This window comes from Dermochelys coriacea, chromosome 7, assembly GCF_009764565.3.
Source record: "Dermochelys coriacea isolate rDerCor1 chromosome 7, rDerCor1.pri.v4, whole genome shotgun sequence".
NCBI classification, from domain to species: Eukaryota; Metazoa; Chordata; order Testudines; family Dermochelyidae; genus Dermochelys; species Dermochelys coriacea.
The window spans coordinates 24,548,730-24,572,959 of record NC_050074.1 but is presented as its reverse complement, the minus strand read 5'-3'; the positions used below and the strand labels follow the sequence as shown (position 1 = coordinate 24,572,959).

At 44.7% G+C, this 24,230-nt stretch overlaps 1 protein-coding gene across 7 annotated transcripts in view; it reads left to right on the top strand.

Moving 5' to 3' along the window:
- The window catches only part of NCKIPSD (NCK interacting protein with SH3 domain), a 106,730-nt gene that overhangs the window by 28,007 nt on the left and 54,493 nt on the right, over positions 1-24,230 (top strand). For all 7 annotated transcript variants that reach the window (XM_038409925.2, XM_038409919.2, XM_043518204.1 and 4 more), the window contains exons 2-3: positions 13,422-13,534; positions 15,567-15,768. In XM_038409925.2, the coding sequence (XP_038265853.1) occupies positions 13,422-13,534; positions 15,567-15,768 (315 nt within the window). The remainder of the gene's footprint in view (positions 1-13,421; positions 13,535-15,566; positions 15,769-24,230) is intronic.

The following is a 24,230-nucleotide window of genomic DNA, read 5'->3' as shown; positions in this document are numbered from 1 at the left end:
ACGGGGGGGCTTGGCGGGCTGCAGGAAATAACCCGCGGACAGCGTGTTTGAGACCCCTGTCCTAAACCTTGTGGTCATGATCAGAAGGCACATAGAAGCAAGGCCCCTTCAGTATCACTCTCCACATCGTCAACACTGAACACAATACTGACTAAGACAAAGTGTTGGGAGCTAAGGACTGTGAACCGTTTGTACTGATGATGATTGCTCAGTCAGAGGCAGTACTGTAATAGCCCCAGCAGACACCACCAGTTATTAAGAATCCCTGTACATGGACACGGGTGGTGCAGAGCGATGAGACGCAGCCTCCTAAAGCTTCAATATCCTAAACCACCCCAGAGGATATTTTTATCTTCCTGGACCCACAGTCCCCCTTGTTGTCAGGCCCAACCCTCACTAGGGAGAAGCCCATTTCCCATTCCATCTGCTAGCTACAGCTTCCTGACATCGAAGCTGGTAGCACTGCTGATAGAACTGGACCTGACATTCTCATCGTTGGGAGAGTCAGGGCGTACCAATGGAAAAAAAATTCCCCTCCAACCAAAAGATACTTTAGTTTGCACCTGTTTCCTGTAGTAGCAGCACTACTCATCTGTGACATTGCACTCCATAATGTTTTATGGAAATATGCTTATGAGTGTGGATATGATGTAACTGGAATATGCTTTATGCAAAAGGCCTCTTGTAAGGTATCATAACAAAGTTTATAAACTACTGAATATATTCCTCCTATTTGCATGTATGTATCGTTCTTGCATCTGAAGCTAGAGATATGAAGTATAAATCTGAGGTCCTCTTGTAAATAAGCAAAACATGGGCCATTAATGGTGGTTTAAAATCTTGATGGCTCCCATTGACTAGGACAATTGGTTGTAAATGTTTTATTTACCTGCAAACCTTCCTGTGTACTTGTGGGCTAAGCCAGGAAGAATGGAGACGAGGGATCTTCGTGACATGTGACACTGGAATCCATCTTAATCCTTTTACTTTTCCATTGATGAGGTGGGGGTGGGGACAAGCACAGACAAAAGATTCCCGCCTTGTGCCAAAGCTATAAAAGGGGATGGAGCAGGACAAAAGAGGTGGACAGTCATGAGAAAACCCCTGCTTACCACCTGAGATGTCTGCTGAAACTTACAAGGGCTATCAGGGAAAGGATTGGGCCCAGGCTAGGAAGGAGTCTAGTCTCTGAAAGCTTATTGGAACATCTCTGAGGGTGAGAGATTACGTGTAATCAATTTCTTAATGTATTGGGCTTAGACTTGTGTATTTTTTCTTTATTTTGTTTGGTGACTAGCTTTGTTCTGCTGTTATTATTTGAAACCACTTAAATCCTACTTTTTATACATAATATCACTTTTGTTTATTAATAAACCCAGAGTAAGTGATTAATACCCAGCAGAGCAAACAGCTATGCATATCTCTCTATCAGTGATATAGAGGGTGAACAATTTACGAATTTACCCTGTATAAGCTTTACACAGATTTAAAATGGATTTCTTTGGGGTTTGGATCCTATTGGGAGCTGGGTGCTAGAGACAGGTAAGCTGCTGAGCTGTTTTTAGTTAGTCTGCAGCTTTGGGGGCGTGGCCCAGACTCTAGGTCTGTGTTGCAGCAAGCTAGAATGTCTGGCTCAACAAGGCAGGGTGCTGGAGTCCCAAGCTGGCAGGGAAAATGGGTTCAGAAGTAATTTTAGCACATCAGGTGACAGTCCCAAGGGGATCTCTGTGACCGAACCTCATCACACCATCATCTTCCCATATGTGGACAACTGGCATCTTAAGGCAGGACACGTCCAAAAATCATAGCATGAACATTTTCACTGCACCATTTCTTATCTGCTGTGGGCAGATTTATAGATCCGTTGATGCACAACCCTTGTACGTTGGTTCAGATTTGCCTTACTCTCCTGGATCAGATGGTGTCATGTACTTACATAATGCTGTTTGCCAGATGTCTCTGCTGTCTGCTGGCTTGGCTTTGAACAGTATATATACAGAGCAAACACAATATGAACACTGTAGTGACCATCTCCCCATCAAGATGAGGGCCTTTCTGACTTGGTGGAAAGAATCCTGCAAATTACTGGTGGGAGGGTGGTGATTAGACCTCTCTGTAAGTAAACTCTTGGGCCTGGTATACACCTAAAACGTAGGTCAATCTAGCTGTCACTCAGGGCTGTGACAAATTTCACCCCTGTGCAATGTAGGTATGTCAACCTAACCCCCACTAAGAAAAGGAGTACTTGTGGCACCTTAGAGACTAACAAATTTATTTGAGCATAAGCTTTCGTGAGCTACAGCTCACTTCATCGGATGCATTACAGACTAACACGGCTGCTACTCTGAAACCTAACCCCCACTGTAAATGAAGCTACATCAACAGCAGAATTCTTCCATCAACCTAGCTACTGCCTCTTGAGGGAGTGGATTTACTACAGCAGTGGGGGAAAAATCCCTTTCGATGCTATAGTAAGTGTTTACGCTACAGCGGCATAGCTGCCGCAGTGCCACTGTAGCACTTGTTGTGCAGATTTACCCTCAGATTACATGCTGAATATAATCTGTGTCCAGTACACTGGAGGCTCCTTTTCCAGCCTGACTGTTAACTGGTCCTGTAGCTGGCAGAGTGTCTTTGATCCTCAAGTCCAGAATAATACTTGTTTAAGGAACTTATGGCCTCTTTAAAGTTTGTGCTGATGTTTATGAAAGGTGGGTAGAAAGGAGCAGAGTCTTCTCTCAGGCCCTAGGGTTCTGTGACAACAGCTGCTAAAAAGGTCCTTGGGATTTTCTGTCTAGTTTACTCTTTTTGTGCAATTCTCACATCTGTCCAGAAAAAAAATTAACTGATGACTTTTCGCTCAGTTTGCCCCTTGACGGTAAGAAATGCCTTTTCCTCATTAGTGGCTTTAATAAAGTACATATGGTTGTGTTTTTGGAGCATATACCTGAAATCTACATTTGTGCTCCATGTGGCAGACTTAGGTTTTGTCTGGTCTAAATCCACAGCTTATCTGCCACCCGCGTTGATTCCTGTCTCTCAAATCCCTAGCTTTTCTTTTTCTCAGCACCTGGCCAACCCTGCTGGTGACAGAGATGCTGTGAGACTGCTGGCAGCTTCCCTATAATAACTGCTTGCTGATGGTTGCTATCAATCTAGCAGCAAGCAATGGCTCAGGGGAGTGAGGTCAGCTTTATTTTTCTCCCTTCTCTCTCTTGTCAAGTCAGACCCTCTTTTGAAATGGTTGAACCAAGCTGTAGAACTTGCTGCTAATATCTGTGCCTGTGGTTATCAGCAATATGAGCATTGACAGCAGCACAAGGTTGTGATTTTTTTTTATCTCGTTCCCCCCTCCCCCCGGGGGGAAGAGAAAGGACTGGTGGAGGAAGGGACACAAATAAAAAGAAAAAAAAACTCTATGCAAAATGGTATTAAATAAAGCACAATCCATAGCATAAAGAAAAGGAGTACTTGTGGCACCTTAGAGACTAACAAATTTATTAGAGCATAAGCTTTCGTGAGCTACAGCTCACTTCATCGGGTGCAGCTCACGAAAGCTTATGCTCTAATAAATTTGTTAGTCTCTAAGGTGCCACAAGTACTCCTTTTCTTTTTGCGAATTCAGACTAACACGGCTGCTACTCTGAAATCCATAGCATGTGATTGATCTTGTAAACGTATCCTTCAAACATAAAATTGTCTAAAATGAAAAGCTTGAGATTCTGTAGGTATACAATAAAGCCCAATAAAGCTTTGTATCTGCCCCAGTTTTTTGTGCCTGACCTTAGATACTGATATAATTTTACCAGTTTTTTTTTTTCCAGCCCTAGCTTGCTGCAGAGATTTGACCATACCAATCCTACGGCGCCGCAAACACAGTCGATAGCTGCTGAGCTGGGTATGCAGAAGAGTTCTTTTGAAAAACGACAGCATTCTAAACTCAGCTGTTCTGTCTACCATGATTTTTACCTTCCGTTTTCCACCATTTTGCTGCAGCCTCCTTCCTAAACATAGATTTGGGTAGAAATATGGATCTTAAATGATAGAAGAGAAGAAAGGAACTCTGCTTTAGGTTCCATCAGCCATGTTTCAGCTGTTGATTCCTCTTGTGGACTCCATCCTATGATCTCTGTCTTTAGGATGTCGTGTTTGCCAAATAATGGAAAGATTCCATAGCTTCTGTGAAAAGTCTTTTAGTTTTCTCCTCGTGTAGATCCAGTTTTTTCCTGATCAATTCAAGACAGATTTCAACTGAGATTACATCAGCCTGTAAAATGGCAAGTACCTCTAAAACCACCTTCAACTGCTTTTGTAAATTAGTTGTCATATAAAGCGTGTGCTATGTTTTGACCAAAGTTTCTTTGTGATTTGTAGACATTTCAAAATACTTGTGGTAACTGGATGCAGATAGAGCCCAAATATCACTGAGGAGCTGGGGCATCAATCCTTCTTTTTCAGCCATTAAATTGGAGGCTAATGGTGGTGGTGGAAGAATTTTTGGATTTCTGTAACTACTACTACTGTTGGGTTTTTTTCAGTGAAGTTTAAATAGAATGCCGAACACCCATATGTCAGAAGTTTAGAATAATTGTCCTTGAGGAATTCTGTCCTTTTTCATAGGTTCATTAAAGACCATCTTGTCATACTTTCCTCTTCATTCTTGAATGGCATCTTCAAAAAACACACTGGTCTCCAGTTTCCTTTTCAGCTGTAGAAACAATAGCTGAAAGAAGGTGCTTCTGTTTCCCTGTGTAGGTGTTTGTAACCATCACGGGTCACTTCTCAAGATTGACTTACCGTTTTGTACTTGTGTTGATGTGGATTTTTTGTTCTTTAATTTGTTCTCTTGTTTCACTTCTGCCATCTAGTAGTGGATATGTGAATTTAAATCTGTTTTGAAGAGCATATTCAGGGTGAAGTGCTTCAATCATTTCTTTAAACTGCTCATCTTATATTTCATTGAAGATTGTTTGTGTAAAGGGTGCAGGTCTGATCTGTAATTTATAAATACTGTATCTGACATAGTCATTGTCCTGCTGGGTTATTGGATGAGTTTGTTGCTGCTTTGTTAGCACAAATCTTAAAGAATAAGACTTTCTCAAGCTGTTACCTTTCCTAGGTAGTGTCCATCTCTAATCTTTGGGTAACAAAGAATTAGTTTTCTGTTTATATCAGAGTCCTTGGGTGCATCTGCACTGGAATACTAAATATTCTGATTTCAACAGTCCTACTGCACTAAGCTGCTAATGGAGGGCTTGGTGTTCATACTACTGTCAGGAGACCCTGAGCAATCACCTGACGGTAAAATCTGAACACCTGTCCTTGCCTAGGGAGATTGTGGAATCTCCATAGTTTAAGAGCAGGTTAGACAAACACCTGTCAGGGATGGTCTAGATGATTAATCCTGCCATGAGTACAGGGGACTGGACTAGATAACCTCTCAAGGTTCCTTCCAGTTCTATGATTTTATGCTATCTCTTACAGCATTGGTAGCAGTGAAGTAGCCGCACTGAAATGTGCGAACTGACTTTGCTAAAGCACATGATCAGATGTCCCCGTGATCATGAAGAATTGGGAGAGACTGGAAGAGATGGAATATTGTTACCTTCTGTCTAACCTTCCCAAAGGCAAGGAAAAGCTTTTGAGTTTGCAGGGCCTGTCATATCTGTAATGGGCCAATGCAGTAAATATGTAAATCTTACACACATGCGTGTGTACAGAGCATGGCTGTAGTCCATGTTCATTCAGTCAGCCCATAAGAGTCTATTTGTCTAGAGGAATGCTTGTCTGAAAGGTATGATTATTCTGGACTGCGGAACAAGTTCTTTGCCTGGGCTCTTTAAATGCAATCAGAGCGTTTTGCAGAATGACACTTGCAGATGAATGCAAAATGAGGAAGGAGGAAAGTTATTTTGGTGGTATTGGGGAAGTAGGGAGGGAGGACTGATTGAGGGGAAAGGTTAGAATGCCATTGTAGACAGTACACCCACTGGGGTTTTCTGAGAAATGCTAAAACCCTGAATCGACTTAAATTTCTCTTCCCGGTATTGGGAGAGGGATAGCAAGAATACTGACATTCTGGATTTTATTTTTCAGTAGGAAAAAAAATATCGGATTTCAAGAGGGTTTAAATATTTCCTTAAGGCAAAAGTGCCCTCAGCAGAATGAGGATGTCAGATATGAGAAATGCATGTTGGTGTCAATCCCTGTCCCTTTGGGATTTGGGAAGGGTGCGCTGCTCCAGTCACATGTGCTAGTGGTCGGCTGTGCATGGTGGTACAAAGTGTAGATCTGTATTAGCCTCTCCTCCCCGCATCATAATGTTTGCTATCCATGCTACGGGGTGAGAGGGGAAGCCTGCAGACGAGCTTTAGCGACATGTTTCCTGTTTGCTCATGCTATTAGTAGAGAGAGAGAAATACTGATTTATGGAAGGTTCTATAATTCCATCTGCTACACTGTAAAGAAGGAAACCTCCGTTCTTATATATTATTAAAGTGCATGATTTAAATGTAACCTGTTTGTTAAATGAATTTCACATGCATAAGAGGAGATTCTTGTGTTTTGAGGAGCCCCATTTTATAGGATATAGACTGAGGTATAACGAATTCATCCTCTTACTAGTGAGGGCAGTGACTGTCAAAGTTAACTGCTCTTCCCTCTGGCTTGCCTTTGGTGTCCAGCCTACCTGTGCCAGGCCAGATGTAGAATAGTCTCTCTGATGAAATTTCTTTTAATTGATTTAATAAGAAACTTGCAATTAATATCTCTTCTAGTACAACCTTTTTCTGGAATGGCAATCAGTATAAATGCTTTTTCACATAAAATCTCAGTCACTACTACCATGGTTACCAGGCTAGCTGCACCACTGTCCCATCTATGGATCTTATCAAGTGCATCACCGCCTAGTGTCAGATCTCGAGCCTTTAAAGGAATGTCTACATTGCAGTTAGACACCCATGGCTGGCCCATACCAGCTGCCTCAGGCTCATGGGGCTCTGTCTGCAGGGTGTTTGTGGTGTAGATGATCTGGCTCCAGCTGCAGTCCAAGCTCTGGGACTCTCCCACTTCTCATGGTCCTAGAGCCCTGGCTCCAGCCCAAGCCTGAAAGTCTACACTGTAATTAAACAGCCTTGCCCTGGAAGCCTGAGCCAACTGGCATGGGCCAGCTGTGGGTTTTTAACTGCAATGTAGATGTACCCTAACTCCTTGGATGGAATTCAGCAATTCACCTGTTCTGATTGGGACCTGGATTACAGCCCTTGGGCACCAGCTGTGACTACTTCTGCAGGTTCAACTGGGTTTGGCCCCCAAAGCTCTTTTTCTCTGGGTGTCTGTGACACTGTATGTTTGCAGTGATATAGAAATAGTATCTTCAAAAGATACAAAGTATTTAGGGTATGTCTATAATGCAATTAAAAATCTGCAGCTGGCTCACATCCGCTGACTCAGGCTTGGTGATAGGGTGCCAGAATTTGAACTGCCCGAGCCCAGAAGTCTACATTGCAATTTAAGAGCCCTGCAAGCCGAGCCCTGCAAGCCCGAGTCGACTGTAGGTGTCTAATAGCAGTGTAGACATACCCTTAGATCAAAGTGTAACAGTAAAAGGCCTACACTAATACTAGTTACACCTTCATAAGTCCCTCATATCCCAGCTAACTCTGTCTCTAGCTGGGTTTAGCAGCCTGCTCACATCATATGTCTCTCCCTATCTCTGTGAGTCTTTCCAGCTGTCAGCTTTTCCTTTCCTACCCAAATCCCCTCTCCCTTTTCTATGGTCTCTTAAATTTTTTGCCTCCTTTGATCCCAGCCTTGGGGAAGGTACCCCATTCTAGCCTGGATGGAGCCATCAATTGCTATCTTAACTCCTTTACAACTGTGCAGTTGAATCCGACTTATCTGTGTCATTGTTTTACATTCCTTGCGTGGCACCTCTGTAGCCCCCTTTGGTTTAGCTATATGTGTTTGAGCAGGCAGCAGGACAAAATGAAACAGGGAAACTGAGTGACACACAGTATTAATCAAAATATTTTCCCAGTTCATCACAAATACATCTCTAAAATATCAGTCTGACTCAATCCATGTTAGCTAAGAGTATCCTATTGATTCTTCTTAGAGCACCGCCTCCGCTATTGTTTATAATTGTTGCTCGGAGGCCAGTCATGGTCCACCACTGCATTGTACGAACGCAGAACAACAACAAAAAATTTCAGGTGTAGGTGGTAGAAAAGCAAGGAACATCTGAATAGACATATGAGTATGCCTTGCTGCATCCTTGTGCATTCACTTCCCCACCTGGGGATATATAAGAGAGTGCAGCTTCAACCACCCACTCACTTTCTTCTGGTCACCATAGTCAGTGTGTCCATTTACTCCCTGTCAGCCCTTGTTCCCTTTCAGGAAAGTTAACCTTTCCTTGTCTAAACAGTTGTTTTCATAGCCCATATAGTCAATAGCTAACAAGAATTTTATAGTTCCAGTGACCATTTAGTTATATTTAGGGCTCCATGATCTGGAGGGATCCATGCTGTTGTGGGTCTGCTGATTTGGTCTAAGTCAAATGTATGGGCATCACACTGTGCCCTCCTGCAATGCATCCATCCAGGGATACACGCTACTTGCCTTTCTTTCCCACTACTTCGGTCTTACTGTAGATGCTTGATAGAAGCTAAAGGCTGGTCTACACTAGACAACTAGATTGACCCAGCTACGTTGCTCGGGGGTGTGAAAAATCCGCATCCCTGAGCAATATAGATAAGCCAACCTAACTCCCCACGTAGCCAGTGCTAGTTTGATTATAAAAATTCTTCCATGGACCTAGCTACCTCCTCTCAGGGAAGTGCATTTACTACAGTGAGGGGAGAACCATCCTGTGGTTGTAGTAAGTGTCTATACTGAAGTGCTACAGTGGTACACCTGCAGTGGTTTAAGTATAGACATATGCTAAGTGATGGTTGGGACTACGCCTTATTATCCTCAGAGTGGAGGGAATGATTGTATAATGGAATGCCTCTGAGGGAGATATCAGCAATGGAGGTCAGACTCCACACCTCTGGTTTTAAATGCATGAGTTTCTACTGCCTGAGCTGAGACCTGCTAGAGCAAAGTCTGTAGCAGATTCATAAACCTCTATATAGTCCAGCCAGCAGAGTGTGACAGAGCCATGCTATGCTAGTGTGGGTTACATGTGCATTAGCAGAGTGTGCATAAACCCCAGCTGATACTACTGCTCAGAAATTCTGCCCTTATGCTCCCAAGCCCCATAAATCACCTGCATGCAGGCAGTCATCTCAAAGAACCACAGATACTATGCTAAGTAGTGCTCTTTTTAAAGTACAGTGGAAAAAGAAGAGAGAAAATGGAAGTAGAATAGACCTTTAAGTGCAAATATTGCTCTGAGTTTCTGAAATGGCTGATGGTTAAGTTACAGGGGGGGAAAGAATTTATAGCTAAAACATTTGCAATCCTAACTATGAATTTTGCCTTTACAGAATCCATGGTCCTTTCTGACTGCACAGAATTTTTCTCTCCTCGCAGTGGAGCCTTGCCAATGCCATTTTGATTAAGAAATGTACGGGTGACTTATGCTTGCCATTCCTGGCTAGTCACATCATTATTATGGTAGTGCCTTGGGGCCAACTGAGGATGGGACTCCATTGTGCTAGGCAGTGTACAAACACTGAGTAAGACAAAGTCCCCTGCCCTGCAGATTTAAACAGTCTAAACAGCCAGGTCACCCAAAGGGTAAGAGTAGGATTGCCAGGTGTCTGGTTTTCAACCAGAACGCCTGGTCAAAAAGGGACCCTGGCAGCTTTGCTATTAAAAGTCCAGTTGGTGGTGTAACGAGGGACCAGGGCTAAGGCAGGCTGCCTGCCCTGGCTCCGCGAGGCTCCTGGAAACGGCTTCCAGGTCCCTGCGGCCCCCTAGGCACATGGGCAGCCCGGGAGGTTCTGCACGCTGTCCCCACCCCAAGTGCCAGCTCCACAGCTCCCATTGGCCGGGAATCATGACCAATGAGAGCTGTGGGGGCGGCGCTTGCAGGTACAAGGGCAGCACATGGAGCTTCCCTGGCCGCCCATGCACCTAGGGGCCACTGGGACGTGGCAGCCCGCACTCCCCCCTCCCACACCCCTCGGCCCCAACCCGGAGCCCTCTCCTGCACCGCAAACCCTTCATCCCCAGCCCCACCCCAGAGCCCACACCGCCAGCCGGAGCCCTCACACATACCCTGCCCCCAGCCCAGAGCCCCCTCTTGCACCCCAAACCCCTGATCCCTGGCCTCACCCCAGAGCCTGCACCCCCAACTGGAACCCTCACACCCCATACTCCAACCCCCAGCCTGGAGCCCTCCCACACCCTGAACCCCTCATTTCTGGCCCCACCTGGAGCCTGCACCCTCATCCCAGAGTCCATACCCCCCGCATCCGAAGCCCCTCATCACCCCAGAGCCTGTACCCCCAGCCCGGTAAAAACAAGTGAGGGTGGGGGAGAGCGAGTGACTGACAGAGGGGGGATGGAGTGAACAGGGGTGGGGCCTCAGAGATGGGGCAGGGAAGGACCTCAGGGAAGTGGTGAGGCAGGGGTGTTCAGTTTTGTGCGATTAGAAAGTTGGCAACCTTAGGTAAGAGAATGGGATATATAACATATAGAGTTAACAGTGTGGTGGATTGCAAATTTCATGTTAGTTCTGTACCTTGATTTTGTTTCGTTCCTTTCCATGGGGATTAGCTGGATGGTAGGGCAAAGGAATGAAGGGGGCAAGAGAGGCTGCAGCAAACAACCAATCAGCACAAGGTATGCAACATAGTTGTACAGCACTGCAAGCATGGTGCTCAAATGACCAAAGGTGTAGTCCTTGCCCTGAAGAGCTTCCAGTCTAAGTGAAGATGTAACAGAGCAGCGATGAGCTAAAAGCACTGGGCCTTGTGGAGCGTGAGATGAATCACCATAAAATCATGCAGTGGCAAGATTTGGCAGTGGTGCACACTTTGTGTAAACCCTGAGAATTGTTTTAATTATGCGGTTTGATGCAGTGAATGGCTATACAGGGAGTTGAGTGTGTCATTTGATGGTAAAGTGGTGGTATTGAGGGGCTATGGCAAGTGCTGCATCACACTTTCAGCCAGGACATTTGGAAGCAGTGCAGGGGCTTTGCAGGTGGAGGGACTTAAACATTTTTATAAGAGGAGCTGTTGGCAGCTTTCAGAGAAGTAGCCCTCCCCCCTCTGGGGAGGAAGCACTGAAGGTTTCGTTACTGTTATACTTTCCCTAACCCAGAGGGGAAACACAGCTCACCTAGGTTTTCTTCTATCTTCTCAGAACGTGAAATGCCTTCTCTGAAATGCTTTGCCTTTCCTCCCTTCCCAAATACTGCTCTAAATATATTCAAGTAAGCCCTGCTTTGGCTTCTAAATTAGATCTTCCATTAGAGGTGGAAAAGCCTGCCTAGGAGGGCAACAGTTGGGGGGGAGGGCTTTCTCCCAGGGTGCATGCTGGGCTGTTAGAGGTAGCTTAGCCCACATCTGTGGTGTTTAATGAGCAGATATTTTTATTTTAACATACTTTGGATTTGTCTCCTAAAACAGATTCCCATGCTGTTTTCTCCTTGCTTGTTTTACAAGAAAACTAAAAATGGTCTCTTTGAAAAAATGAAGTGTTTCAGAGAGGCACTTTCGTTCCCTGCCTTGTTTGGCATTTTTCAGTGTTGTCTGCAGGTTGCTGTAAATACACATTTGGCTTAGTAATTAATCAATGCATAAATAATACATAGTGTGTTATCAGAACGTGCACACCAGTGCTGTGGAGGCAGCGCATTCAGCCCCTGTGGAGAGGGATTGCCTTGTGCTGCTCTGTAGCAACCCCCCATGACCAATTAAGGTGCATCCTTGATGAGCTTCCACATGCTCTTTGGCCAGATAAATGGTTGCTGTGATGTGGGCAGGGGGTAAAGCAAGGAAAAATGAAGGCGATCTTCAGCGTTCAGACAGATGGAGTGAATGCCTGATTAAAACCCACATGCACTGAGCGAAGAACGCAGGCAGTGTTGTTTAATGGTCAGCACACTCAGTTGGGAGTTAATACTCCTGGGCTATCTATATTCAGGGTTCTACTATTGACTTGTGACCTTGCACAAATGACTCACCAATACACAGTCTACCCTGGACTTCAGTTGCCCTGTGCCTAAAAGTGAGCGTTGCGTAATGATTGTAAAGCACTTAAAGAATTTCAGGTGGAAGCGCTGAATATGTGTAAAGTCTTAATATACAAAACCTTTTAGGAATATTTCAAGCGTAGAGGCCAACTTGAATCTTTCCTGTCCTTTTCATTCTAGTCATTCCTTGTAGTGCAAGCCATTTGGCTCTGGTCCAAACTGCCTTGTGTGGATATGCACCTAGTCTGGGTTTTGTAGCATAGTGTCTGCCTCCATCTCCGCTAAGTGGGTTGGGAGTAATGGATCTAGGATTTGAAGTCTAAATAGACAAAGCCATGGTGCAAAAGTACTGGGGAATGGAAGGTTCCAAGTCATGTTAAAGGACGAATGAACTGTAATTCAACTCGGTTGGGGAAACTGCTTCAGTTTTAAATCCTGCCAGTGAGATGCAGTATTGTTTTTGAGAATGACAAAGTTAAACCTGTTCCAAGGCTTTTGGACATGGTCTGATTGATGAATTAGATGTTTTCTGGTGTTTTTCTTCTTGAAAAGCTGGTGGTGTCATCAAAAAAAAGTGCTAAACTGGCTGGCAGGCGTGTAACTAGAAGAGCAAATGATACAATGATGACTTGAGTGGGAATCTGGAAAAGCCATTTCAGCAGCAACTAGAAAACTAGCAAGAAAGATGTGAATAAAAGGGCAAACAGTACTGTTTGAACTGGCATGAGAAGGTCTCCAGATACTTGGTGTGCATGTTACTCCAGAGGTGGGTAAGTGTAGCAGAAGGAATGAGCATGGAACAAATTGTGTTGCAGTGGAAACTCAAAAGCTTTCTGTGGCAATCTGAATGTGAAATTGATCTGAAGAGCTGTTCCATGCTCTTTGCAATTGATGTTTATATAATGAACTGTTGGAATTCAGGGCCCAGAAGGCAAATGCATGGATCTGTGGTGTGTGTTTCATCTCTAACAATAAATCTTGAATAGACGATCCATTTTGTGTACACCTGCACATTTAAAAAAAATCAATTTTTAAAAAGTTGATTCTTCAAAGAGGTGGGAACAGACCAGGACATTTGACACTGGCTATTATCACATGCTGTGGTTCTGGGCAACTAAAGACTTTCTCTTGTTTCCATTAGTCATCTGAGTTCTCTGCATTGCCTGTTCCTGGGGATTTCTTATGCTGTCAGCTTCACTTATTGTGAAGTGTGATGGAAAGGAATCTGAAAATGAAGACCTAATAACGTGTAGCATGTTGTGTTCCTTAGGTGCTGGAACAAGATGTGGTTTTGCAGTCCGTTGACCGAGCTATTGAGGCTATCCACAATGCAGCTATGAAGAATGGAGGCAAATACAACTTGGAGCAGAGGGATGTCCTCCAGTAAGTACAGCCAATAGCTGGGACAGATGGGAAAAGAGAGCTTGAGCTGTCGAGTCCCAAAGAGGCAAGGAAAGAGTGAACGTAGTGGTACGGCCACGGTGGGAGGTTGTTCACTGTTCCGGTCCTGGGTATGGTTAATAAGGGATGGCCGGGTTGGCAGTTGGTAATTGGAAAACCACTGCTGCGAAGTAAACAAAGGACTGAAGTACTCACTGATGTGAGAGCCAGGTGATGAACGGCTGAGTCTTCAGTCACCACTGCAGCGTCTCCTCTCAATCTCTGTCCGCAATTACATTTTCCTCCAAGCAAAGCAGCTTCTCCAACTCACTGGGCACCTGTCTGCTAATCTAACCCACTGCATGTGGCTTGGAGTGTCACGTCAGCTAAAGGCTTGTTTGGCAGTTCTCCCTACAAGTGCATGGGGGAGGGGGAGAATACTCTGGTTCAATTGCAATCCGGGTTTGGGGGAGAGATTTTGCATCTTCTTTGGCTGTTCCAGTTTGCCCTCTCAGATGCAGCTGCCCCACTGGTTCCTTTCTCCCTGTCCCCAGGCTCTTAGGTTACTTGGCCTCTAGACCCTTATCTTCAAATCTGCTCTGTTTAAAACATGAACAAGAGGACATCTCTTCCCTAAAGTCAGTTATGCAGTGTTAAGGTCTAGAGACTCCTTGTTTCTCTCTGTCCCTTGGCCCTTGCTCCTCCAGGGTGAGGACTCTACCTTCCCTGGTGATAGCACGGTAATTGTACCTTCTGCAGCTGCTGTCCAACCAGTGGCACTGAAACACCTAGGCACTTTTTAGAAGATAGCTCAGGGAAGTGATACTTCAGCATCTTGACATTGCTACAAAGTGGTTTCAAGGCTGAATTTACAAAATGCATCATGTAAAGGAAACTGTGCAGCGAGTAGAGTCGCATACAATTCCCCTGCCCGGAAATAAAAACCCATCTGAACAGTGGTGGTCACTGCATAGTGCATGGCTTGCACCTCCCTTCATTGGGTGGTCTGAGTGGTGCTTAATGCTCCAGATGCAACGGGATTGATCCCATAGGCACTGATTTTTGTATGTGTGTGTTCACCCATCCACCCACAAATACACAATTTGTGGTGATTGGCTTGGAGAAGGGCATCTCTAGAAACTTTCTCTACTGCGGAAAATGGACCTCAACCCCCTGCATCCCTCAAAAAAGTCCAGACAAATCACTGCATTGTGTACACACTTTTCTCCATGGGAGAGAGTCTGAGGGAGAATAGATCCACACATGACAGTCAGCCGCATTGCTTAATGCACTTCTGTAAGGCTCTGAGACACTACAGTACGGAGGACAGTATAATAACCTGTATAGAATACGAAGAATAGATGTTACCTTCAGCGGGCAGCAATTGCAGGGTGATCCTTTAATAGCCCACTCCTGGGGGACAAAGAAAGTGTCATTTAAAGGTGGAGAGAGGCTGAATTGATGTCCAGAGCTTGCTGAAGTTGAGTTTTGCTGGGAGGGGCATGTTCAGGGTTTGGTGTATTTGTTTTTCCTTCATTGCTTAAAAATCTATTGGGATTAGCAAACTTAGTGCTTGAGACAGGGATGTCAGAGCAGGGTGTCTTTGTAATACGCCGTTAACAATTGCTTAGTATGAGACTTTTGATACCTTGAGTTATGGATTGAGACATATCTGCTTTACCTCAAATCAGACAATCATGGACATTGTAAGGGAGCCATAGAGCTAAGGTGCAGGCAAGTCTAAAGTGCATGGCATAACAACTAGCCCTCCATACCATGAAGTGGAGATATGTCGCCTGTGAACCCTGATTCACAAATAATGTGCTTTTTACAAAGACTTTTCCTTCCTCTCTGAGAGGTGCTTCCTCAGTAGTTCCATGGAGTTGGATGTATTCTATCTTCAGTAAAGATCCTCCCTATGGAGATATCTGTTGTAGCCACAGTCCAGTTTCAGACTTAAGCTTCTTGGCATTGGGTACTGACTTCATCGCTTCACCCATGTCCCTAATGCCCCTGTTTCCGTTCCATCTGCCAGGAAACTGATCCATCATCGGAAGGAGACTGTGTCACGCAAAGGTCACTCACCAGCCAGTCAGGGAATGATTATGACCCCATCCTCCAGTGATCACCATTTGGATTTAGCACGACAGCCCAATGGCATGTGCCGGACAGGTTATGAGCGACACCACAGCCTGCCAAACACGGAGATCCAAGAGGATGATAAAGGCCTTTACCAGGTAACGGAATCTTGGCCTCTTCTAGATTCTTACTTAAAGGGTCCCTCCCTCTTGTCTCATACATAATAGTCCCTGTGCAGTTTCAGTTACACTTGTTGCCTTGAACTATTGTGTAGCTTCACTGTTTGCTACTATACAGCTGCTGTGTCCCATCCCAGATGTGGCTGGTATGATCCTGGTGTATTCTTTACATTTATAAAGCAATTTGAGATCACTGAGGATACAAGACTATGTAAATGTGCAACATCTTTTCTAGTTTGTGCTACTGTCTCTTTCTTGACACCTTTTTAAAGAGCTGCCAAGTCCTCGGAGAATACTTCGAAATACATTGTTTTTAGAGACAGTTCTGCTGAGGTCATATTTTTTTCTGTGCTTTTATTTTCTCCTTGTTAAATCTGCACAAAAATAGGATCTTTGTTCCTTAGGAATTCATCTGTGTGTCTGCTTATTCCTCTGCTCAAATTGTGAAGATCCTGTTTTTCTTGTGAACATCTTTGGTAGTAACAAATTAGAGGAGGAAAACACAGGAAATGTGACTTAAAAGCAGAAATCTACCTACATGGAACAAGAATACTGTGAGCCGTCAACAAGTCTTCAACAAGTCTTCAGAGAGACCGGCCAGGACAGACTTAGCAGCAATTGTTTGGGATAGATTCTGTAACTGATTACATGGTGGGAGATAGCAAAGAGATGCAAGTTCCCTTCAGACAGATGGGACATGTTGGTGTAGGATTGCTGCATCTGTCCAAGATGAGCGTTTATAGTGGCACCATTACCCCGTCACTGCTGATAGGAGGGGCTAGTTACTGACTTAATCAGGAAACATAAGTCTGTGGAGATGATAAAAAGGGGCTGGTGTACAGGCTTCCTAACAAATCCTTTATTTTTCTATTCCAGTGCTCTGCCCCTGTAGGCAACCAAACCAAACCAATTCTAAAGCCCTCTGATAAAGGAGAAAACCAGCTATGCTTTTTTAGGCTAGCCAAATGGCTTGACAAACCTCCAAGTAATTCCCAGCTTCTCTTTTAAGTCTGCTCTCACCTGGCTGCAGGGAAGATGCAAAGGAACACAAATTCTTTGACTTAACGAGAGGGCACCGTTCCCGTCTGTGATGGATGAGAGACTGACAACTTTGGGTGTGTTCTCATTAGAATGTGCTTGGCCCATGTTGAAAGAACTAATTAGATTATAATTATAACCCCTGGATGGGGATATTTCTGATATGCTGCGAAAATACAAAATGGAGCAGAAATATCCCTCCCCCACCTTATGCAAAAAAGCAAAAGCCACACTACCTTATCTGTAAGGTAGTTTCCTCCTTTCTGCTTGTAAAGCTACTTTGGGGAAAAAAAATACATTTTAAACCCTTTCCTGTGGTGTTTGAGAGGAACAGAAGCTTACAGGGAGACACCTTTTAACTGCTATGGGTTTCTTGTCAAGTCCTGTTATTTAACATACTGTAACTTTTGGCAAGATTTTGGTGGGTGGTTTACAGTTTACAGTGGTTCAACAGTGATGCTGCCTCCTTGCTTCTCGAAGGCTGAACTGAACGGAGAGTGTAGCTGGACACTTTAATTCACCAGCCTAAGGTAGTTATGTGAGAACCAATTCTTATGGAGGAAAAAAAATTCTAGAGTATTGGGTAGGAGAATGACATCTCTGCTAGAGTTAAGGTTAAGGCCAGCTTACTGTTTAAAGCTTGACTGTTTTAAGTGCTCTGAAATCAATACTGTTAATAAAATTTTGTTGAAATTTGGTACACCTCATGGAGACATAGGGTACTGTCAGTGATCTAAATTTGGGGCCATTTAACCAAGGGGTTTGTGAGATACAGCTCATGGGGAAAAGACAACTTTTCTTAAAGTTGACACATTTTTTGCAGACCGACAGAGATCAAACCAGAAATGTAATCTGAGGACAGCAGAATAGTCAGAAGGTGCTGAAACTTTTTTCTGGGGGAAAATCTACTCAAGCAAATGCTCACTGCAGGGAGAGTGATTAAGGGGTGGAAGAGCTAGATGGGAATAGAGAAGAGGGGTTGAGGACTAAGGAGAGTGCGAGGAGAGGCATGGGACATTGGGAAAGGGGACATGGATGTCAGTGATGGGGGAGTGGGGAAGAATAGGGCCAGAGGCATCTGTCAGCCCCACATTCCCTTCCCATGTGTGTATCATGATCTGGGGGCCCCTGGGCCATCCACAGGGATGTGACTCCTCACTTAGGCAAGCCTCCTCCAGAACATGGTTCTCACATCTTAGGTTATACCCTCCCCTCATCTCCCTATCCCCCATGTGAGCTGGAATCTGCAGGTCCCTGACCCCCAGTGATGTGTGAGCCTTGCACTTGTGTGTATGTGCCAGAATGTGAGAGGCCTTTGCCCATCTATGGGGATGTGACCATCCAATCCTGCCCCCCTCCTGAGTCAGGTTTGAGGCGGCTTGTTTTTCTAGGGGTGTCTGAGCCCCTCTCCCTACCCCCGCTCCTCATGTGAGTCAGGATCTGGGGAAGTCCTTCCCCTTTGGATGGGGAGCTCAAACTGATATGCACCAATAACATATTTCTGAGACTAGAGTGAGAAGCTGAGAACATTCGTGTTTGACACATACCATAAACTCCCTGTGGGGGGGAGGGAACACTGTTAATAACCGATTAATAATTAATCGATAATGAATAACCAGTTGATAAATAATACTTGTAAAAATTGTAACTGTGATTCGTGAGAGGGGTTCTCTTGAGTCCAGGTTAGTTTATTAATAACAAACCTCAGATAAATCAGTTTGTTTGGAGTTGTTGGTTTAACAGTTAATAAAGACAGCACATGCTCAGAGAGGCATGAGGTACCAACAGCTGTGGAAGCCCTTCCCCGTACGTACTTGCTGTCAGTCCAGACAGCAGATGGTCTCTACTTCCTCTTGATTTCTCAGGGCAGTTATACCCGTATTGCCCTTTTGTGTTTATCATTCCAATCCTTGTCTATTTCCTGCTTTTTGGTACCTACTTCTTATCTTAGGTCATTTTCTAAGATTTCTGTTCCCTTATAACTTTACAATTGCCTCAATACCTTATGGTTAGTCATTGCTTATTTCTGTTTTGGGATAATGTTGTTCTATCTATTGTGCACATTTTGTGGTTAATATTCCTAAAATATCTCTTGCAACAATTTCTAAAGGTTATTGCTTAGGGCTAGTCTACACTGGCAATGTTAAAGGGCTGCCATGGCAGCGCTTTAACATGGCTTGTGTGGTTGTGGCAGAGCACTGGGAGAGAGCTCTCCCAGCGCGCTAAAAAAAACCACCACCACGAGGGTCATAGCTACCAGTGCTGGCACACTGGTGCTTTACAGCACCGAAACTTGCTGTGTTTAGGGGTGTTTTTTTCACACCCCCTGAGCAAGAAAGTTGCAGTGCTGTAAAGTGCCAATGTAAACAAGCCCTTAGTAAAATTCCACTCCGGAAAGTTAACTTAACTGCAGAGCATCATGGGACTCTTGCTGCCAAGCAAGCCTTAGGTTCTTTCTTTGGCCTGTTTTAAGTGCCAACACCTCCCACTGATGTGAATGATAACATCAGTTCAGACATCTCGGAGGTTGTTTCAGGCTGTATTCATCTCCATCAGGTATTGTTTCAGCTGAGAACATCTCACTGAGATGAATGGGCCATTTACCACCTCTCTGAGTCTGCTGTGCTGCTCATGGATACGTAGAGGCCCTCCCCTTCATTCTCCCTTCAGTTTTATACAATATTATAAAATTGAGCACCAGCTCTGCTCTAGATAAGGTTGGGAAGCCCTTCCTGTTAAAAGGATGACTCTTCTTAGTGCTCTAGAATCAGTGTGCTTACATGGATTGTCTTGAAATTTGTTGCGTCTCATGGGAGTGTAGGGTGGAGTTTGTAATCCAAATGTTGAGTCATTTGAGCAAGGGGTTCCCGAGATGCAGCCCCAAGGAAAAAACAGCATTTCATTAAATTCACAGGGTCTAGCAACTTTTGAAATCAACCCTTAGAAGTCTGAGAATAAACTGTAAACATTTGGTAAAAATCTGCCTCTAGCAAATTTTTTGAGAAGTGTAATCTGAGTACAACAGAATATTCAGAGGACAATTAAACTATTTTTGAAAAGAAAAGAGACCGTTTGTGACCTTACAGGGTGGGAAGGGGTGATTCAGGGAGCAAGATAGGGTGGTATGGTAATGAGGGAGAGGGTTTTGGGTCTGCAGCGAGTGATCCGGATATTGTGGGGGGATAAATAGGAATGGGTAGTAAGACAGGGAAAAGGGATTGGGGAGGCTTAAATAGGGGGTAGGCATTGGTGGTGTGGGTGAGAAGATGGGAGGCGTAACAGGAAGTTGGGGGTTTAGTAGCAAGGGGCTGTCAACCCTGAATTCTCCCTTTTTCCTGTGAATGCTGTGATGTGGGGGAGTCCCCTCCCTTTGCCCACTGTGTGTTCTGGGATATGGGGATCATACTCCTCTTTGGGGGTGTCTGAGCTCCTTTTCCTAACCCTCCATGTGAGCTGAGATGTGGGGTGGGGGGTAATGAAGATAACCGATTTACACAGCTGAAACTAAGAAAATAAATAGTTAAACTACACACCACCCCTGTGTGGGTTGGGAAGGCTGTTCAGTTTGCAATAAGGACATGATTTGGAGGAGAAGCAGACTGGATGCACCTCGGGCAGGGCTGGGGAAGCCTGGCTGAAGTGGGAGTGAGGGACCCAGCTCATTGTGTGGTTTGGGCTACATAGCCAAGATAGTGTGTTGCCCTTCAGTAAGCTGCTGCCTGCAATGTGTGTAAGCAGCAGTAGGGTAAGGCAGGAAATTGCAAGGAGCAACTTCTTGCATGTCAATGGCTTCTATGATTCCAGCTAATGGCTTTACAGGCTAGGAGAGGTCAGTGGAGCTGAAAAGTGGGCTGGGACTACATATTGCGGGGATTGATGGGGCAGGGAGCCACACACACACACCAGTCTTTTTTTTTCTCCCCCCCCTCCACTTGCTTAAAGTTACTGTAACCATTATGTAATAAACTTGGCAAGGTTTTGAGACAAAAGCCAGGATAAGATTTCTCTCACTGGCCCTGTTGGTAGCTACACAGTACAAACATTTCCGAGCACGGCAGTTACCCCCAGTCCACTGTAACAAAATGTGCAAGAGAGGGGAGGAGTATTGAATCACACAGCAGTTGTGTGGTCTAGTAGGAAGACCACTAGACTGGACTCTTCCTAGCTCTTCTGCTGGCCTGCTGGAAGTCTGAGGAAGTCACTTCACTGCTCAGTGTCTCAGTTTCCCAGCTGTAAAATATGGATAATGATGTAAAGTTCTTTGAGATCTGGTGATGAAAAGCTAGATCTTTCAATCAATCAAGATCTTTCTAGCCACAGTAGCATATCAGCTCTGAACATAGTTGAGAACTACAACTGTCTAAATGACCATTAACTCCTAACAGCAAACTATTCTCTTTCTATTTAAAAAATTAAGCAATTAAATGGCAAAACACTTTTAACAGTTAAGCCTTAAGGTTAAGGAGTTAAGGTTGCCTGGCAATAGCTTGTGCCCTTTCAGAACGTCAAGTTGAGCAAAACTCAAACTTCTGAAAACTAGGAAATACAGAGTTAAGGTAAATGCTCACATAACTTTAATTCTGCCCTCTTTGAGTTATGCTCTGATACACCCTAACACACACACTCCCACTGCCTTTTCACTGTAGTGGACAGGTGCTGCCTGCACTCTCTCTACCCTCAAACACTGAGTCTACTCTCTGGACAGAATACCACACTTTTAACATTTTAAGAACCACTTTCTACCCTTTTATAATCCTTTCACACTTGCACACAGGGTACCACCTAAACCTAACCAGCATTAACTCCACAGTCTGCTCTCACATCCCACCTCACTTCTGCCAGTACCCATGGCAAGAAGGCTCCAGTGTTCAGCCACCAACAGCCTGCACAATTCTGTATTGAAATAATGCAGACAGGAACCTCAAGATACACATGCACTTCTCTTGATAACACACATAGGAGGGACTTGGACACAGATCTTCTCATAAAGCAGTCACCGCTCTTCCAATCTTCCAGCCTATTCCTCCGCCATTCCATACAGCAACACCCAACACAGTCAAGGCAGCTGCAGTTCATACAGATAATTCCCAGTGGCTGTTGCTAGCTCCGGGGGCAGCATTAAGGTTATGAAGGTGTTTACTTTAACTCTGTATTTCCTGGTTTTCAGAAGTCTGAGTGTGGCTGAATTCAACATTCTAGAAGGACACGAGCTACCGCCAAGCAACCTTAACTCTCCCTTCATGAAGTTTTTTTGCCATTTAATTTTGACTGCCTGACACAATAGGGAAGTCTTGAAGCCTTAGAAACTGAAAGAGCTATAAAACTCACTGTTCGTTTATGCTCAGCAAGCTACTTTCCTGGGTATAAACTAATTGTGCTCCTGCTCTTCAGGGCTTTGCTATATACAGTAGTGTCCATCCCAGCAAAGTTTTTCTCAAGGAGTATATTATACTTGTTTAAAAATAATGAGACAGCACAACTCTAAGCTTTGGAGTTTGGGGACCAATCTTGATCTCTTACTACCCAGCCTTGTGGAATAGGAGAGTCACTCTTCAGTGCCCCCTTCCTTTCCCCAGGCGGTGCTTGAAGAAGCATTGATTAGTTCCTGCAGCACACCTACCTTCATTGGCCAGAGCAAAATCCTGCATGAATCTGGAAGGAAGGAAGTGATGGACACAGAAAGGGTGAGGAATGAATGGTTTTGGGAGTCCCTTGCCCTTGCAGAGAAGTCCAGCCACCACCCCCAGCTGCTCAGAAGAGGGAGCCAGCTGAGATTCTTACAGGGGTCTGCCTGGGCCCTGCCTAGAGGCATTTTTTTTTTTTTTTTGTACAAGTCTCCATCTAACAGGTGTCAGATCAATTTGAAGCCTCTTGCTCAGCCTCTTCTCAGTGGCTGCTGGAAGGGAAGGGGCTGTCACCTTGACTGTTGGTGTGGGTCTGCCTGCCCTAACCCACTCAGCTTCTTGGTGCCCAGTGGGCACGGGAGTGAGAAAGGAAGTGTCTGTTGTTCTATCCCTCTTCCAGACTCCTCTCATTTGGACTCCTGCCTGTGCTGCTGTTCACAGCTTTGCCACCCATCAACAATATGAATCCACCTCATTATAGACACCTTCACTGCATTGCATTTTGGTCAGTTTCACTGAGTTATTCAGAATTAAAGGGGTATCCGGGAAACTCTCACTGCTGCCCATTTACCAGGCCTCTCAGTTGTGAAGGGAAGCCTTTCAAATGTGATCAAGGTGGAGGAGTCCGTCACAGCCAGGTCATCTTCCTCAGTGTGCAAAGAGAACACCCAGCACCACGGCGGCTGCTCGCAGCTTTGCCAAACAGCAGAGGTGCGGGGTGTTCTCTGTGCACATTCAGGAAGATGGTCCTGCCTTGGTCACATTCCTTTCACAACTGTGAGGACTCAAGGCTTATTTTTAAAGATATACTTAAAATGAAGATTAGATTCTGCAGAAATAAGTTTATCTTGCCTCCTCTTGGCAGGAAGGATTTCCAGAGCTCCATGTATAGGTTATGTTCCATGACACTTTGACTGCTGTACAAACACCACTCTATAAGAGTAGGGGTCAAATATTTGACAAATTTGGTAGGGTAGTGGAGCCAGTGAAGTGTCCTAGAATTAGCCCTTTCCCTGGCTGCCCCCAAATAGTGGCATGCTGATCTTATAAACTAACTAAAGCAGGCTGCTAAAACCTGCCACTTTTATATATGTGTGATTGTGCTAAGCTAAGCGGCTTCATGGCTATAAAGATGGGGTGACCTTAGCACAGCTGCACTTACAAGAGCCTGGGAAGGGCTTCTGGCAGCATTTTACAGAGGCTTCCTCTGTTCTAATTGTGCCTCTCACAGCTGTGCAGCCTTTTAGGGCCAAAGATTAATAATTTCTAAAAGGCAAGTAGGTGTGGTGCTGGATTCTGGCCAGTTCTGCCTTGAGAAACAAGCCTTCAACCTGCAGGAGCATGGTCTGGATCTTAATAAATCCAGGCCCTGAACTGAAGGTGGGGAAAAGCAGATTTCACAATCAAGAATCTTTTACTGAGAAGAATCTGCTTCCAAATCAAAACCCCCTTTCCACTTAAGCAGAAGCTTGAGTGCTTCCATTTGATCTCCACTTTCACAGTTGTATGAGGAGAAAGGTCATGTCTGAGGTAACCAGATCCTAATTAGTTTACTGTTCAGTGGGTAAGGCTGACACCTTAATTGAACCCAGAAAGAAAAAAGAAGCCAGCACAGATTGCAGAGCACAGGTGAAATGAAACATCATTGAGCAGGCAGCTGGGACTTCCAAGTAGAGCAGCCTGTGTGGAGTGCATTGCAGTGATCTATCTGGGGGAAGCAGTCTCTTTAAGAATGGTGTCACTATTAGGCTTCAGAGATTGCTCTTCTTGGAAAGTCTA